The 17,909-nt window shown below is 48.4% G+C and overlaps 2 protein-coding genes across 9 annotated transcripts; one reads left to right on the top strand and one right to left on the bottom strand.

The window, feature by feature from the left end:
* Positions 1-3,953: 3,953 nt before the first annotated feature.
* On the bottom strand, positions 3,954-7,890 carry LOC123138565 (uncharacterized). Of its 8 annotated transcripts, none has more exons than XR_006469253.1 (6): positions 7,530-7,890; positions 7,262-7,406; positions 7,089-7,144; positions 4,877-5,136; positions 4,266-4,726; positions 3,954-3,990 (listed from the first exon to the last, which is right to left on the bottom strand). XR_006469253.1 is itself a non-coding variant. In XM_044558538.1 (5 exons), the coding sequence occupies exons 1-5, from the start codon at positions 7,699-7,701 to the stop codon at positions 3,965-3,967; spliced, it is 726 nt and encodes a 241-aa protein (XP_044414473.1). In that variant the 5' UTR covers positions 7,702-7,890; the 3' UTR covers positions 3,954-3,964. The 8 variants fall into 8 exon arrangements, 4 of the variants coding, with proteins under 4 accessions (XP_044414473.1, XP_044414475.1, XP_044414471.1 ...); XR_006469251.1 differs by having other exon boundaries at positions 3,954-4,063; positions 4,178-4,726; XR_006469252.1 differs by having other exon boundaries at positions 4,174-4,726.
* Positions 7,891-11,246: 3,356 nt separating this feature from the next.
* Positions 11,247-13,221, top strand: LOC123134736 (7-deoxyloganetin glucosyltransferase). The gene is made up of 2 exons (XM_044553918.1): positions 11,247-11,844; positions 12,210-13,221. Exons 1-2 carry the CDS (start codon positions 11,316-11,318, stop codon positions 13,130-13,132), a joined length of 1,452 nt encoding a protein of 483 aa, XP_044409853.1. The 5' UTR covers positions 11,247-11,315; the 3' UTR covers positions 13,133-13,221.
* The last annotated feature ends 4,688 nt before the right edge of the window (positions 13,222-17,909 follow it).

A 17,909-nucleotide genomic window follows, 5' to 3' on the forward strand; every position in this document is an offset into this window, starting at 1 on the left:
GTCTCAATCAATTGAGTAAGACGCTCTTTTTCTTGTTTATAGATCCCACTGTCATTTCTGGCCCAACCGCGCATAAATTGTCGGAGATGTCTAATTTTATTTTGCCATCGCTCAACATGAGACCTTCCACTAACAGGCTTAGCCCATTCTCGTGCAATAATCTCCATAAATCCTTCTCGCTCAAATCAACTGTGCTTGAAGGAGAAGATATTTTAATTTGCCACATGTGTAGCCTCCCCCGAGTCTAGAAGAAGTGGTGTGTGATCCGACATCGCTCTCTGCATCGCATGGACCGACACTAATGGATATTTTTGTTCCCACTCCACACTAGCAAGAACCCTATCCAACTTTTCATACGTCGGAATAGGTAACGAGTTGGCCCATGTAAACTGTCTACCAGTGAGCTCAATTTCTCTCAAATTGAGACTCTCGATAATCATGTTAAACATCATGGACCATCGTCCATCAAAATTTTCATTGTTCTTTTCAACTCTTCTCCTAATGATATTAAAATCCCCCCCAACTAGTATAGGCAGATTTTCATCTCCACAAATCCGCACCAAATCGGCCAAAAAGTCAGGTTTGAGTTCAGGTTGTGCTGCCCCATAAACCGCTACTAGGGACCATCGAAACCCATTTAGTTTTGATCGCACCCTGAATTTGACCGAAAAATCTCCATGAACCACATTAAGCACCTATAACGTCTCACACCATACTCCTGGTAAATCCCACCGGATCTGCCTCTAGGAGGTAAGATGTGCCAATCAAAATCTATACCACTGGAGAGAGTTTGAAGAAACTGTGATGTGAAATTATCTCGTCCAGTTTCTAAAAGTGCAATAAAGTCTAAGTGTTGTTCTATCATTGTTTCTGCCAAGAATATTTGTTTAGCCAAGTCTGCTAGACCTTTGCTATTCCAGAAAATTCCTTCCATAAGTCATCATGAATTTTTTTATGCTTAACTCTGGCACTTCCGCGTAGCGCCGACGTAGGGTAAATTTTCCTCTTCCAGGGCCGTTTGGGCTTCTCCTCGACTCCCTGTGGGATAGAAGGATCGGTGACCACAGAATCTCCCCCCCCCCCATCAGGAGAGGCTCAACCGTGTCTGTATCTCCAAATCCTCCTCATCCTCCTCCTCCGCGGTAGGCAAAAGGTTATTACAAATATTTGCGAGATCAGCTATTCCTAAATTATTCATATCACTGTCACTCATTGGTTTGATAGATGCAAGATTTCGAATAATTTCGAAAGCCCTCTCCGCTTCTAAGTCTAAAATATCATTAATGGATTTGACGACCTCAGTTTCATTTGACCCCAAAGAAATTCCAAAGTCGTTTGCCTTATCTACTATTTCATTATCTGAGAAGTGCAAAAGTGAACAACTTTTATCAAAAGACGCACCTGTAGTAGCCTCGATATTACGAAGCATGGCGGCCCTCTTGGCCCGCGCTAGCTGCAGGTCATCCGCATCCGGCTGTCCCTGGATCCGATTGCTGACATGCCTGCCAGCCGACACCGGATCCGCAATCCCATCGAAAGCGATAAGCTCATTTGTGGTCCTCTCCTGACGAGTAAAATCCCGACTCCCACACTCATCCCCTATCGTTGGTGAAGAAGGGTAGGGCATGGATCGGCAGAACTCAGCCGAAGGGGGTAAGGGGGAAGAAGACCGGAGAGCCACCTGCTCACTAGTCCCTCTCCCCTCCCCCCACCGGAGCCACTCAGCTCCTGGCCGCATTGTACGGCAAAGTCCTGTGGGGGGTTTACGACGCAGGACTCCTTCCGGCACCTCACCCCCAGCTCCTCACTCAGCATGGCGATACCCTGCAAGGGGGTTACAGCATGGGTGTCCTTCCCGCACCTCACCACCCTCTCGTCAGGGATCGCCGCCGCCGTGATGGGAGAAGAGCCACAAACCTCCTCTCCAGGCGCTCCTCCCAAAGAAGACTGGCCCGCCGTCGCGGTGAGAGGAGAGGCACAGACCACCTGTCCAGGTGCCCCTCCCGAAGACCACCTGTCCAGGTGTCGCAGCTACCTCGTGAGTGACAACCAACCTGGCCTGAGAGGAATCCATCATGACATCGCCACAGTCAACATGTCGCTCGAGTGCAGTCGTCGTCTCGCGGGTCAGACTCAAGACCGAAGGCAACTCAAGTTCCGCCGAGTCGTCAACCTCAACTCTGGTGCTCCATAACCGACTAGGAGCTGAGCTCGACCCAAATGAACCAAAACGAAGAGTGGTCATCGGAGTAGTGGACGGTGGCGCCTGTTTTGCAGAAGTATCTGCCTTATTTGGTTGCGCATTGGGCCCCTTATCCGACTCCTGTTGAGAATTGTCAGTACCTTTATCCTGATTCCCGGGCGCTCCGCCCCCCTCAGTTGCGTCCATATCCTGAGGCTCATCCCCATCCTAGGAGGTCGGAGTATCCTCTATCTCAATCTCTAAAATATAAGTGACTCCAGCATATGTCCATCTAACCAAATCCGGAATGTGCTCAACACTCACGACACTGACTAGCAACCGCGCAGCCCCTTGTGCATGAGTAAAGGGCATGTCCACTTTTTCAATTTTGCCAATCATCCCACCCAAGCTCCACGCAATCAGAAAATGTTTCATCAATTTTGGCGGTGCACCAAAGAAACGTACCCACACCTTCTCTAAAGGTATACCCTCCGGTTCCTCATGCTTCCACTCATCAAACGCAATAATAAAGTTGGTACTTGGGACTCTACACATGCCCCACTTAAGAAAATGCATCTGATCCTCTTTAATTAGTGGGAAAATCCACCTTATAAGACTGTCCCTCTAACTGTTCCAAATGCCAAGGATGGTTACCTGGTACCAAGTCACGCAGCTGTCTCACAATCTGAGCCTTAGACAACTGTCCATTAGTCACCCGGACAACTGCGGGGAAGGAACTCTCAACCATCTGTGGTAGCGAGTCCACTTCCGGAGTCTCAAAGAACATCAGCTCCTTGCAACACACACCGAAAATGCTAATACCAGGTTTAGGACCGGATAAAAGTGGGCAGTCTCCGGTAAGGTGCTGAGATTTTAGGCAATAATTGCAAAGCTCATTAGTGCAGTCTGCCATAAAATGACCCGGTTCACCACATCTAAAGCAAGGCAACTTCTTTTTCTTAATTGCCCACTTCGAGAGTTTCTCTCCCTCCGCTTTCTCTGACCCTTTGTCAGACGTACCATCTCTGAAATTTGAAGCTCCAGATGCCGCTGGTACTGTCACCGCTGCCAGAGTTGTAACCACGTCAATCGCAGCCGCTGGCAACGTGGATGAATCTGTCACCAAGTCTGATGTGTGCTCAAGCTCCTCCCCCGTAGCCATGTCTACAACGGGCAGTGGCGGCGGAGGGATATGCCGCGGTGGAGGTGGGTGTCTACCTCTCCCACCACGCCGATATCCACCCCGGAAATGATAGCTGGGTCCGGCAACGCCTTCAACACATTTATTATTGGATTTATTTTTGTGTCTTTCAACTAGGGATGCAAAGAGGCGCCCGATCCGCCCCGCTTCCAAGTAAAAAAAATCAAGTTAGTTGTAATTCCTCTGGCCAGATTTAGCTTAATTTGAACTAATCTCATGCTGTTGCGGGCTTATGCGGGAAGCCCGCTTGCATCCCTACTTGCAACCCAACAGTGGCGGAGCCAGGACTTTTGTGGAGCCTGGGCAAGTTGAGCATAAGTGTATAATCTAGAAATCAAAATTCGGGTATTCGAATACACAACATATAATATAGCACCAAACTTATGAATGATAATTCAATTCATAATCAAGTGAAAACAAATACATAATAATCACACAAAATCTAATTTTAAAGTTGAGACTTGACAACACAAGATATATAACTAGACTTGTATAGAGGCAAACTCCCATGTTACCAACAAAAGTAAATCTACCCATACCAGATGTCACTGAATGTCATTGCGAAATTTCTTCCACCACGGTCAAAAGCATCTCTCGTTGTTCATTTCTGCCAAAAGAAAGACATATAACCAGTCTTTCATAGAGGCAAACTTGCCATGTTGCCAAAGTCCTAGAAGACACTACAAGATAAATAATGGATTTGTAATTGAAAGAAATCAAGTTGTGAGATGTGGATATGTTAAAATAGAAAACTTGCAGTAATAGAGATGGTCAGATGGAACATATATACCGACGATGAACTAAACAAAATCACAAGGCAAATGCCCTTTTTGAGTCATCATTGCAATAAATGTTCGAATAACATCCTTATCATCAACTGACTTGAATAACTCCCGCTCGATGTAACATATCATCATGTCATTGAGCCATTCATTATTGACCGCGATACGCACTTTATTCTTGATAATCTTCATTGCTTAAAAAGCTCTCTCAACAGATGTCGTGGGCACCGGAAATATCAATCCCAACTCAATACGTTTGTATACCAATGGAAATATCAAATAAGAAAATGAAGTTAGTTGCTACACAGCACAAGTAAGAAAATGAGCTACAATTTTGCATAGTACATAACTACTTGCATCTATATTTTGCGTAGTACAGAACTACGTGCATCAATTTTGTATCAACTACACTTGCGTCAACTACAACTACAAGTTGAATCTCAAAAAAAAAACAAGTTCTTACGTTTTTTCTCTAATCATGAATTCATGATCACCCCAATGATTTTCTCCCAAATTTAAGCCCTAACCCCCGACCCCGACCTTGAATTCTTGTAGCATACGCTGCATATATATAATTAGTGGGGTCAGTGTGTATGTACCTCGAATAGTACCTCGCATCAAATGATCAACGCCTTGCCACGATCAATTATTCAGAGTTCAAACATGCAGAGATGAGGAATCCTAGCCCTAATTTCGACAGAGATTTCTTACCGAAGCTGTAGCCGAAGCCGGAAGAGAGGAAGGAGGGGCCGATTGGACGACCGGATCAGTAGACTGCCTGGGAGCCTCGAGTCCGCTCCCCGCCGGCCATGCGTCTAGCCGTCTATGGCTCAGCGTCGAGGCCAGCCGCCACTGCCAGCCCCTTTTTTGCCAAGTCGATGCGCTCGCGAACCGAAGAGACAGGAAGGAGTTGGAGCGATCGATTCCCTCGTCCTCGCGTTGTTTCTTTTTTTTTTCGCCCTGGGCTGCAGCTGCGTAGTTGAGCTGTGAGTCTCTGTAAAACGAAGGCCCAATATTTTTGCCCGGTAAACAGCAAGTTAGCCAACAGTTTTACCCCTTTTAGTCTAGCGATCGCTGCTGTCAAGACCCAGCGAGCCCGGGCAAGTGCCCAGGGTCGCTGGGCGGTGGCTCCGCCACTGCAACCCACGATCTGTGGCGTTTACCTGTCCGTGCACAAGACAACTAGCCCTCCATGCGTTATGGCCCGCCTGATCAACACACAGTATCGGAAACACTGCTGTCCGGCTCTATATCCGACAATCTGTCGCTGCCGTCGCGGCACCAACAATTTATTGCCGCCGCCTCCAACCCAAACATGCACATGGCCAAAAATGCGATTGAGGCTCGCACACTCTTCAAACTAAGAAACCGTTACCATAATTACATGCATTGCAAACGTTTTGTGGAAATTAGCGGCAGCCAATGCTTGGTCCGACCCATGCGTGATGTAGACAACACTCCATTGTATGCAACTAGGGTTCTTCAAAATCCTATTTTGCACGAGCGACTCATCTTTGCTACTAATTTCGATGTTCTTGTTTGATTGGCAATGTTCGGCGTGTCTAGAACTCTATATTATAAAGGACTCATCGAGCTTTGAATCTGTATCCGCAAGATACGTTCGTGTGGTACAGTATGACTGAGAATCTATCAGTGATATAAAGAATAGTTAGGTCCGGCACATGCATTCCGCGAGCCCGGCCGTGGAGCTATATATGTGTGTATGTTAGCGCAAGAGTTCATTTTTCAAGGAACCAGCTCTTATGTTTCAGAAGATAGAGAAAAATCTTCAGAGCAATGCAAAGGATTGTTTTACCCTCTTCAGCTTGTGTGATCGCTAATGTGCAACTAGGATTAGGAGACACAAGTGTGGTAGGTGACTATCTTGTACCACTTGATTTTGTTTCGAAACCTCGGCATCCGGCTGGGCGCATTGCTGCATACGACTGTCAGCACGCGGCCTGATGTGTGGTCCCCTGCAGGCCTGCGCCGTTTGGCTCATTTCACTGATCAAGGACAAACATCGTACTTCATTTGTACGCCTGGCTTGGCTATCCCTGAAGTATGCTGGGACTAGGGCTGGAATTCGAGCCGAGTCGAGCCAGCTCGGCTCGACTCGCTAAAGCTCATTTCATTAACGAGCTAGCTCGACTTGACTTGTTACTATAACGAGTTCAAATTCAATATTGGCTCGACTCGTATAACTCGCGAGCTGGCTCGTTTAGCTTGTTAAGCTTGTTAAGGATATGAACATAAAACCTTAGATTAAGATAAAAATGAACATTGTACATGTTTAATATGTACATTTTACATTCACAAGTAATCATTTTTTTCATATTTGTAGCGCAGCTGGGCCTTGTGTTGTGTGCCTAGGATGCATGGTGCTTAGCTGATCTCTTGTAACAAGAGTTACACGAGTACTCGTGAGATTGGCTCGTTTAACTTGGTCTATTAACGATCTTAAACTAAAGCTCGGCTCGACTCCTTATTCTTCGAGTTCGAGTCGATTCGAGCCGAGTCACGAGGTACTCATTTAGCTCACCAGCTTCGAGCTTTTTTCCAAAATTTAGAACATCACAGATTTAGCATCAAGGTGACACTCTCATCCAGCATAATCAGCATAATTCGTACCAATTCGACAAACTCCCCTTCCGATCAAGTATAAGCGAATCGCTTGCAGTCACCCAAGACAACATTCACAAACCCTTAATTTTGACAAGATTCCAGTGAAGCAGAACAGGCGCATAAGCATAGCAACCCGCCAAATTCATATCCCCCTAACGAATCATGTGCAACTACCAACCAAGCACAGACCGATCTACACCAGAGCAACCCAAAAATCCCCAAACCTAGAATTACAGGGGCAGATCGCTGATCCGGGTGATGAATCGGGAGCGCAAGCAAAGGGAGAATGACAACATACCTCGTGGTAGTCCTTCTCGGCGACCTTGGCCTGCTTGAGCGGCTTGGCCTTCCCTCCTGCAAACCAGCCCCGAAACCGGAAGAGACTTCAGGACCCCGGAGGACCAAATCGGTCGGTGACAAACGACGACGGGATCGATATCGCGTTGATCGGTGGGGAGCAAGCAGACAAACCTTGCTTCGACATGGCGGACGGGCCGGTGGTGGGGCGGGAGGGCGGAGGCAAGAAACCCCACCGTGGATCTCACCGTGGGAGTCATCCAGCCCATGTAGACGCCAAGCGCGGAGAGCCCCAGGAGCAGCGGCAGTGGGAGCAGACCTGCACACGCGCGTGCGCGCCGGTTAGAGTCGGCTGAGCAGACTGAAAGACGGCGGAAGAAGAGAAACGCTTTGCGGCTCAGAGAGAGAGAGAGAGAGCGAGAGAGAGAGAGATGAGGGGCACCATTGCAACGGTAGTGGAGACGGGAGGAGTCGGGGAGGACGGCGACGAGCTTGCCGGGGAGGAGGGCGGCGGCGGCGGCGAGGTACGCGAGGTAGGAGGCCAGCACCACCGCCGCGCTCCAGGAGGGCGCCAGCGCGGAGAGCAGGTCGGCAGTGGTCGCCGCCGCGTCCATCCCCGTCGTCGCGACCAAAGGGGATCTCACAAGCAACGTTGGGCGGTGCGGCGGCGAGGGGAGGGGAGGCGGCGAGGGGAGAGGGAGGTGGGTGGCGGATCTGGATCTGGAGTGGGTTGGGGAGACAGCTGCAAGGGAGAGGGTCAGGGAGAGTGCTAGGGTTCGCGTGCGGGGCTGTGGGCCGGGTGTAGTTTCGGTCAAAGTATTTCAGCCATCACCGTAGTACACAGACTCAAATACCTATTTAAATATATTTTCTATTTCAATTAAATGCAAGTGGAAACTTGGGTGCTTAATAGTAGGCCGAAATAACCAAAATTCACTGATTTTGGCTAGGGCTGAAATATTTTTGAAACTGAAATTCAAAATGATGTACACTTTACACATGGATTCAGATGCAGTCATTCAAGAGGTCAGCAATACATGGGCACATAAGCACACCTCTTTCACATTCTTAATTAGTTCTGCATCGTGCAGCTAGCTAGGCGCACATGGATTCATGGATCGTAGCAATAATGCTACAAAAGTTGGCAAGTTGGCTTTCCTCTCAAGCTCAACCTCACCATAGAGAGTACTAAAATAAAAGGTAGCTTTACCTTGTGCAATACAGAGTAGCAATAGGGGTAAGGAGATGAAGTCACGCAAACACCATGCTTTGAGAGCATCTCTCGTAGACCCGGTATAATGCCCCGACCCGCAAAATAACTGCCAAAATGCGGGTCCGCGTGAAAAATGTTGTCCGATCAGATACTGTAAACACGTTGGACCCGTAAATTTCTTTGAGGGGCACAGTAAAAAACTTCTCCCGATTTGCAAAAATACAGTTTTTGCGTCCGTTTGTGTGGTGCCCCGTATCGAGAGAAAGCAGCTGGCGGGAGCCAACTGCCACGAAAACATCCGCGTTCACCGTCCGCCGTCCGCCGGCCGTGCAGCCTCAGACGTCGCCTCGCCCATCCCCGTCCCCAGCCGCCGGCTGCCGTCCCGGCCCACCGACAGCCGGCCGCAGGCCACCCGTCTCGGCCCTCCGACCGGCGGCCGCCCGCGCGCCCGCCCGGGCCGTTGCGCCACCCATCCCCATACTAGCTCGAATCGATCGAGCTAGTTCTAGCTAGCTAGCTCCGTCCGTTCAGAATCCATTGAGCTAGCTAAGCTAGCTAGCATCCGCTCAAAATCGATTGAGCTAGCTAGCTTCAGCTAGCTACGGCGACGGCGGCTTCGTATTTGCCTGTTTTGTTTGATCTACAGCGACGGTGAACGGAGGAGTCCGGCCGTCCTGCGCTGCCCCGGTTGCCCTGGCCTCCGCCCCGCATCTTCCTCGTCCTCCTGTCCGCCGGCGGCCACCCTGGCCTACGGTTGATTTCAATTTGGTGTGAGGAAGAAGACAGCCAAGAAAAAAAAAGGGCTAGCCGTGGGCATGTTCGGTATATTCAAAGATTTTTTTTTGCGGGTTGATTATACGGGTTCTGTTCGGTTGCAGCTATAATCGATCCGCAAAACTGTTTTTCTGTGAACTGCAAACGCGTTTTACGGGTCGACGGGATGCGGGGTCTGCTAGAGATGATCTTAGGCCATGTAAACCGAAAACACTCTAGCATTACTAGGCCTCGGTTATAGGGTCAAAACTAGACACACCAAGTGGCAGTGGGTGACGTTGATCTAGGGAATGAGCCCGCTTTTTCGCTCAATAGAGGCCATGCTACTTAGACATTTTAGAAACTAGTGGCATTAATTCTGGCTAGGATAGTAGTGCACAAGAAAGCAGATGTACGCTACACTCAGGTACGTCGATTAGGATGTACAGCATGGGCCATTGTACAAAACCACCAAAATCATGGGGGGCCCGACTAGAGGAAAAATTAGGAAAACTCGCATCCATTCGTTCCGTTGCCAAGATTCCTCGCGGCGCCCTTCTAGTGATTGGGTCCCCGTCAATTTCCACTCAACTCTACATGTCTTGGTACCCAGCCAACACTGCCACACTGGAGATGCTTGGCAATCGAGGTCAGGTGCGTTATACCATTAAAATTCCTGGCTTGACTGCTATGTGTAGAATTGCACCACAACAATGAAAATTGTCAAATAATTACATGCAGCCAAGCGCAGGCTGCTTGGAGTATGTCAATGTCACAATTGTGTTGGATGTTTGCCTGCCCTAATTAATTTCTTACTGCCTAGGCTGTACCGGGTCCCTGACAACAAATTACTAGTGTTTGCTCAAGCCAAGCCAAATCATATCAAAAATCTGTAGGGGCACACACATGCGCATCCGTCTAAAGCCGTTGATCTATACCATGATCCGAAAAGTAGATTCAACAGAAATTGGCTGGAAAATGGATGCAAATGCGGAACCTTGGTGAGGGGTTTTAAGGTCGTGCAATTGTCTCGCACTCTGTTGGATGAAAGAAAATTGTGATGGACGCACCAGCCGGTGATGAAGGCGCTCTGGTTCGTCAAAATAATTTTTTTGAGCGGCGGCGTGAGCCAGAGAGAGAACCTTGGTGAAGAGCTTGAACGGGTGGTAATCAAGGAGTGTAGTAGAGGCATCAGCTCACTTGGGGAGGAGCATGATCAGAGCTTCGTTGAACTTTTGGAACGCTCTGCCATTGTGTATCGATAATTAGATTTCATGAAAAATTCTTAGATATCAGTTCGAAGCTTCTTTTATCATTTTAAGCTCCAGTCATGTATAACTTATGAAATATAATTAGACATTCCTCACATTTTTGGAAAGTTGCACTTTTTAACACTATAATTTATTGGTAAGTGCTTTATTTTTTTAAGGTTGATAAGTAGTTTCTAAAAAGGAAAATTAAAGCTAAGTAAGTTACTACTTTTTTGCAGGAAGTAAGGTGCCACTTCCTACAATTTGGATTGAGAAAGGTCTAACAGCTCCCGGGTTCCTCTACACCCTCATGGCCAGTATATTCATAAAAAAAATCTGAAACTTTCAGTGATCAAAGATTTAATGTTCTTGTAAAGTTTCAGCCACAAATAACATTCGTGGAGCCCTCCCTAAAAGAACAAATTCACGGCTCAAAAATGTACACAAACTTTGAACAGTAATTTTGTTTTTTCAGGTTAGGGCTCCTCGAATGTTATTTCGAGCTGAAACTTTGCAGGATCATCAAATGTTTGAGCATGTTTAATGCCCCAAAGTTTCAGATTTTTTTTTCATTTTTCTTGAATTTCCTGTTCATAAAGGGCGTAGGGGCACCAGAGTGTTGAAAGTCCTGCCTCATTTGGATTTGTCAAAGTTTCAGAGTTGGTGAACACAAAAATATGGCAGAGTCGGAGGGCGCATGCTAAATTTTTGGCATGATGCTAGGCTATCGACATCAGATACATAGGCTGGACCCTTAAAAATCCCGGCGCCGTATAATGAACAACGAAAATTGTCCACCAAGTACAAGCAGCCAATACGTCTCAATACCTGAGCTTTTGATGTCACATTCGTTATTCCTATCGATCAGGACAATAAATTTGCTAGTGCTCTGTGCTTGAGTAAAGCCAAATCATATCTGTATCCATATCCAGATCAACTTGATTCACAACCAACCAAACCAAGCACACAAGAGTCGCCATTTCGGAGGAGGAACCAAACCTGCAGAAAACCAATGGAAGGAGCAGGGGAGGAGAAGCCGCACGCCGTGTGCCTGCCGTTCCCGGCGCAAGGGCACATCACCCCGATGCTTAGCGTGGCCAACCTGCTCCACGCCCACGGCTTCCACGTCACCTTCATCAACTCCGAGTACAACCACGCCCGTCTCGTTCGCACAAGGGGCGCCGCTGCGCTGTCTGGCTCCCCGGGCTTTCGCTTCGCCACCATCCCCGATGGCATGCCGCAGCCGTCGGGCGACGTGGATGATGATGTCACGCAGGACATCCCGTCGCTTTGCAAGTCCACCCTGGAGACTTGCCTCGGCCCCTTCCGCCGCCTTCTCACCGAGCTCAATGGTGCGGCCTCCACAGGGGACCACCCAGTCGTGACTTGCATCGTCTCGGACCTCACCATGTGTTTCGCCATGGATGCCGCCAAAGAGCTAGACGTCCCCTATGTCCAGCTTTGGACGGCCAGCACCATTAGCTATCTCGGATTCCGTTATTTCCGTCTCCTCATTGACCGTGGCATCGTCCCACTTCAAGGTACACATGTCTTTTGAAGTTTGAACACTGTACAATTTCTTGCTTATCACTGCCTGTGAAATTCATCAAGAAAAATTGTCATTTTGGTAGATACTGTTTCGGTCAAAGTATTTCAGACATCACCATACGTAGTACACACAGACTCAAATACTTATTTAAATATTTGGTTTGATTTCAATGAAATGCATATGAAAACTTTGGCGTGCGTAATAGTAGGCCGAAATAACCAAAATTCACTGATTTTGCCTAGGGCTGAATTTTTTTGAAACTGAAATTCAAAACGATGTGCACACTACATACATTGTGCAACTAATAACAACAGCTGTATTCTCCTCCCCATTCTCATGTGTCCGCGTACGACGCAGATGTGAAACAGCTGACAGATGGATACCTTGACACCCCGGTGGAGGATATACCCGGGCTGACGAACATGAGACTCAGGGACTTCCCTAGCTTCATCATGAACCCAGATGACTACATGGTGGAGTATGCCATCAAAGTAACCGAGAGTGCGGTCGGGGCTTCCGCTGTAATCGTCAACAGCTTTGACGACCTCGAGGGTGAGGCGGTGGAGGCCATGGAAACGCTCCTTGGCAGACCCAAGGTCTACACGATCGGCCCGCTCACTCTGCTAGCCCCGCGCTCGACAGGTACCATCGGTAGCCTCAGCCTGTGGAAGGAGCAGGAGGAGTGCCTGCAGTGGCTCCACGGCAAGGAGCCCGCCTCCGTCGTCTACGTAAACTTTGGAAGCATCACAGTCATGACCAAGGAGCAGCTCCTGGAGTTCGCGTGGGGGCTGGCGAACAGCGGCAGACAGTTCATGTGGATCATCCGTCGCGATCTTGTCAGGGGCGACGCGGCGGTGCTTCCTCCTGAGTTCATGGAAGAGACGGCAGGCCGCGGGTTCATGGCGCCCTGGTGCCCACAGCAGGAGGTGCTGAACCACCCGGCTGTAGGCGTGTTCTTGACACACAGTGGCTGGAACTCGACACTGGATAGCATGTGCGGCGGCGTGCCAGTCATCAGTTGGCCCTTCTTCTCGGACCAGCTTACCAATTGTCGGTACCAATGCAACGAGTGGGGCGTCGGCATGGAGATCGACAACAACGTCCAGCGCGACGCTGTTACAGGCCTTATCACGGAACTCATGCAGGGTGAGAGTGGAAAGAAGATGAGGAAGAGGGCAGAGGAATGGCGGGAGAAGGCAATCTTGGCGGCCAAGCCCGGCGGTTCGTCTCACCGCAAGTTCAAAGAGCTCCTCTGTGATGTACTTTTGCCTAAGAAATAGGACAGATCTTTCCATGTGCATTTTTTAAAGGACTTCCTTGGACGACTGTGATGTACTGTACCTCTTATCAGTGACGTTTTATTTGCGAACTGCGACTATTTGACTGTGATGTAGAAATGTACTACATTCACGGTACACCAGCCTTCATCGTCCAATAAACAGGACGAGTGGTCAAAGGCTTACGGCCAATCGTATCATTTGAGTCGCCACACATAGTCTTAACAAATGCTGAGGACCTACCCAAAGCCCACTGCCAAGTCTGTGCAGAGCGCATATGCAAGCAGGCCGGGCTCCTAAGGGGCTCCTGTTCCAGAAAACCAATGGTAGCACACAAATAGTTGGTTGAACAGCGGCTTTCTCACATCGGATATTAAAGACATCACACGACAGCAACATGAATAATTAAAAGTTCAATTTCAATCATGAATTACCTTTCACTATGTACTTGCTCTTGAATAATTAATAATGAATGACTGTGTGCATCGCTTGATGCAGAGGCCAGGGTTATCCTCCTTTAAAAAAATGTACTTGCTCTTATTCTTTAGTGTCTTCTTTTTTGCGGAGAATTCTTTCTTTCTTTGCGTATATACTAGGCCAGCTGTCCTTGGATCCTCGCTGACTGGCTTGGCTCACCGACAGAAGGATGCAGCTCTCCACTCGCAAGCTGCTTCTGTGTGTCCTACTGCCTCCCCATGCCGTCACGACTTCATTAAGTTTTGAAAATTTTAGGAATTTTACTGAATTCATGCTCCAATCAGTTCATCCAAAAGTTTGAACTGATGGTAAGCTGCAACTATTTTAATTCAATACTGCATTGGCCATGTCGTGGACTCATGACCTCCCGACGCTGATACATATTGAATTCATGCTCTAGCCAATTCATCCAACCAAACTCATGGAAAAATTTGAGCAATATATTTCAACAGTTTTGAAATTGGCAATTGTGAGAACTGAGAACAACACCACACGAAGCCCTATATCACCTAAGTTCCATGATAATGCCCCCAAGAAGGAGAACCACACTAAGCGTCGCCGATACCGAGTCCCAAACAGACATAGGTTTTCACTCGTTACCCGGAGATGGAGAGGAGCACCACGGCCACGTCTTCAAGAAGATAACGGCGCATGCGAGCGTCGCCTTCGTCAGTGACAAAGCGCGGAGCTTTCGCTCGGCAACTCCTCTGCGTCACTAGACGAGGTCTCCAGGGCAAGCACGACGAGCACAAAACTCCACATCCTGATCGAGGCGACGCCATCTTCAGAGACAAAGAGCTCGCCCGAGCCACCCGCAGCACCACTCCTCACTGCCACACAACCTATAGAGAGTGCCATGACCGCTACCATGGTGCCCACCAGAGACCCAACCATGCGGACCGCCATCCGAGGGTGCCACACCCCAGCATCCATGTCCAAGGCTCCACAAACCATCCACGTCACGGTGCATCCACCTCGACCGGAGGAGTAAAAGGGAGCTCCTTTCACTTTTAGCCCGACATCAACCACGGAGTATGGATTGATGCCTCCAAAGTAGGAGGCACCCACGTCTGCATCTCCAGCTGGTCCTGATGGACCAGGGGGGATACACTACCCCGTGACCCCCAACGGCCGTTGCTGAGCGCGCTCACACGACACCATGTCCGTGGCCCTTGACGCTGATCTGCCCGGCAGTGTTGCATCACCTCGACCACCACCAACGCCCACCGTACCCGCGAGGAGAGGGACCTCAACACCCACAGGCACCTCCCCAGTCGAGCCCAAGCGCACCTTCCCGAAGCGCAAACTACAACTTGCCCTGGGCCCCGTACAGATCGCCTGAGCATGAGCCCCAACTCACAGCCATGCCTTCAACCTAAAGCCAGGGGAAGGAGGCCCGCTGCCACCACCCGATGCCACCGACGGCGGGGAGCGCGCGGGGGGGGGGGGGGGGGGATACCCTGCTCCAAGCACCGCTGCCACACCGATCCGCACCGTCTGGCCCTCGGACTAGGCAACTCACGCTGCAAAAGCCACATGACCACCCCACCATGGCACACAATCGTGCCAACCACCTCCAGTAGCCGAGACCACCGGCGACGGCCGGCCCATGCTGCCTCAGCCCGCGCCGCCCACGTGCAGCAGGCCGGACGAGCCCCCATATCAAGATCTGGACCAAGAATCTCACCACGACCACCGTGCCGGCATGCCCCACCTGGCCGTGGATGTTCAGCCACCCGCGCCTCCGTGCCAGAGAGCCGCCGTCCAGCCGCACCGGATGCAGTCGCGCCTTGCCGCCCTGCATATATAGTTGCGTGCATCTGCACGAGGGCGTTGTCCCGCACATGCCCCACACCACGCTGAAGGGAGGAGAGCCCGCCGCCACTGACGTCGGCCAGGCTTTGCCCGGCGGCACGAGCCAGCATCTGCAGGGGAGGGGGAGCGGGTAGGCTGGGCAAGACGAGGGTTCGGTCTGTCCGCCTGGGTTAGTGGGCAAGGTAGTAATAATTTCTAGGTTGTGGCGGATTTTACGAAGAAGAAATCTTTGTGTAATACAACTATGCAAAAGCTTACTAAAATACTAGATATATATTATTTCATGTTAGTAATGTACGTCAAAAGTAGAAAATTAATCGATTGGTTTCAAGAATAGGAGATCAATAGAATGCTGGATAATATTCAGTCGATGGTAATAACATTTTCTTCAAAATTAAAAGTTCAAATTTTCAATTATGAATTACCTTTCAGTATGTACTTGCTCTTGAATAATTAATAAAGAATGACCGTGTGCATCGCTTGATGCAGAGGCTGGGGTTATCCGCCTTTAAAAATGTACTTGCTCTTATTCTTTGGTGTCTTCTTTTTTTGCGGGGAATTCTGTCTTTTTTTGCATACTAGGCCATCTGTCCTTGGATCCTTGCTGACTGGCTTGGCTCACCGACAGAAGGATGCAGTTCTCCACTCGCAAGCTGCTTCTGTGTCCTACTGCCTCCCCATGCCAACACGACTTCATGAAGTTTTGGAAAATTTAGGTTTTTTTACTGAATTCATGCTCCAATCAGCTCATCCAAAGTCCAAACTGATGGTAAGCTGCAACTATTTTAATTCAATACTGCATTGGCCGTGTCGTGGACTCAAGACCTACTGATGCTGATACATATTGAATTCATGTTCTAGCCAATTCACCCAACCACACTTATGGAGAAATTTGAGCAATATATTTTAACTGTTTTGAAATTGGCAATTGTGAGTTGGCCGTATGGATCAATCATGTATTCATGTTCTAATTCACCCGTGGAATCAAGTCACGACTCACAAGGGCACTGGCCAATGCATCAAGCCAACCCCGTGGATCTAGGGATTGGGCTAGGTTCGGTGAAGGGAGGCGAGGAATTGAAGAGGTAAGAAGGAGAATCCAGGGAGAAAGAAAAGGGAAAAGGCCCCGAGGTACTAATTTTCCAGCGGTGGTTTCAATGATGAAACTGCTTGCGCTTGAGAGAAACTAGAGCAGTTTCAAAAATCTAGCCGCCTTCATATATTACGACATGCAATTCCATCATAAACGCCTACGCGAGTTCTGATGAAAATTGGCCAACAAATTGTGTATAGCCATGAATTATTAGAGGCGTCCCTCGGAGGTGATTTTGACCACAAAAATCTAAGCCTCCTGTAATACCCATGAATTGAAGTGGCCTCGCCCCTGACCGTCTGCGATGATCACCCATATCTCACACGATTTTATCCTACAAACTGTGTGCAGGGCATCACACATGTAATGTATGCGATTGGAACAGCTTAGTAGTGTCAATCTGCACTAGTGAATAGGATCGTATATGCCCCCAGTAATTGTTACATAGAAAAAAAATAGAGATTATAATTTTTTTGGAGAGATTATAATAGAACACAGACATCACTTCTGTTCCAATACACGATTAACATTGATTTTTTTAAAGGGCAACATGTTTCTTCCACTCATACCTGATATTACTACGTACTTTGGACAGAAGAGCTAGGGTTCCGATTAAATGGACATGAGAAAGAGAAGTCATTGCAAGGAGATAATGGTAGCTCATTTGATGGGATAAACATTGTTGGAAAGGACGAAAGGTAGAATAACTTGCGATTGATGCATGCACAATTCATTCGCTAAACACATTTGGACTTTTAAGTAATAAAGCACCCCTTTTCGATTTGGAGAATGAAATAAACATGCAAGGTCACAATAGAAGTCAGGGTGTTAAGTAACACACTTCATATAATCACGCGAAACAAAATTCACACCAGTCTTGTACATCCATTTATCCGGAGGGTTTACAAAAAGCTCAAGAACTAGATTAAATACAGATATCATATATACTACCCGTTCAATACCACGACCAGGGCACCATACTTCAGGTATTAACAAAACGGTGCCCCATATTCACTTCACTCATTGGCTTATTTCGTAGACTCCAGCAGTTTGGTACTAAGATCGCCGCCATCGCTTAGCAGTGCATGCTTCTTGGCACGTTGTTGCAAATGCATATAGAGTGACAATACCCAGATTGGCAACACGATAACAACACCCGGCCATGCGTCCCACAAGTTGTTGGTGGAAACCTTGACCATATAGATAGATCATCAGGCCAATCATAAACAGCGAATAAAACACCATCATCACATCCTACAGAGCACAGACAAGCAGCGGTGCAGGATAAGTAATAATAGTCAGAGATAAATTGTACGTTAGTTCCTGAGCTAAGAAAGGAAATTACAAGCCAGAGATAAATTGTGTGGAATTCAACAATGAGCGCACCAGCGAGAG

The sequence above is a fragment of the Triticum aestivum genome, chromosome 6B (genome assembly GCF_018294505.1).
Source record: "Triticum aestivum cultivar Chinese Spring chromosome 6B, IWGSC CS RefSeq v2.1, whole genome shotgun sequence".
Classification (NCBI taxonomy): Eukaryota; Viridiplantae; Streptophyta; class Magnoliopsida; order Poales; family Poaceae; genus Triticum; species Triticum aestivum.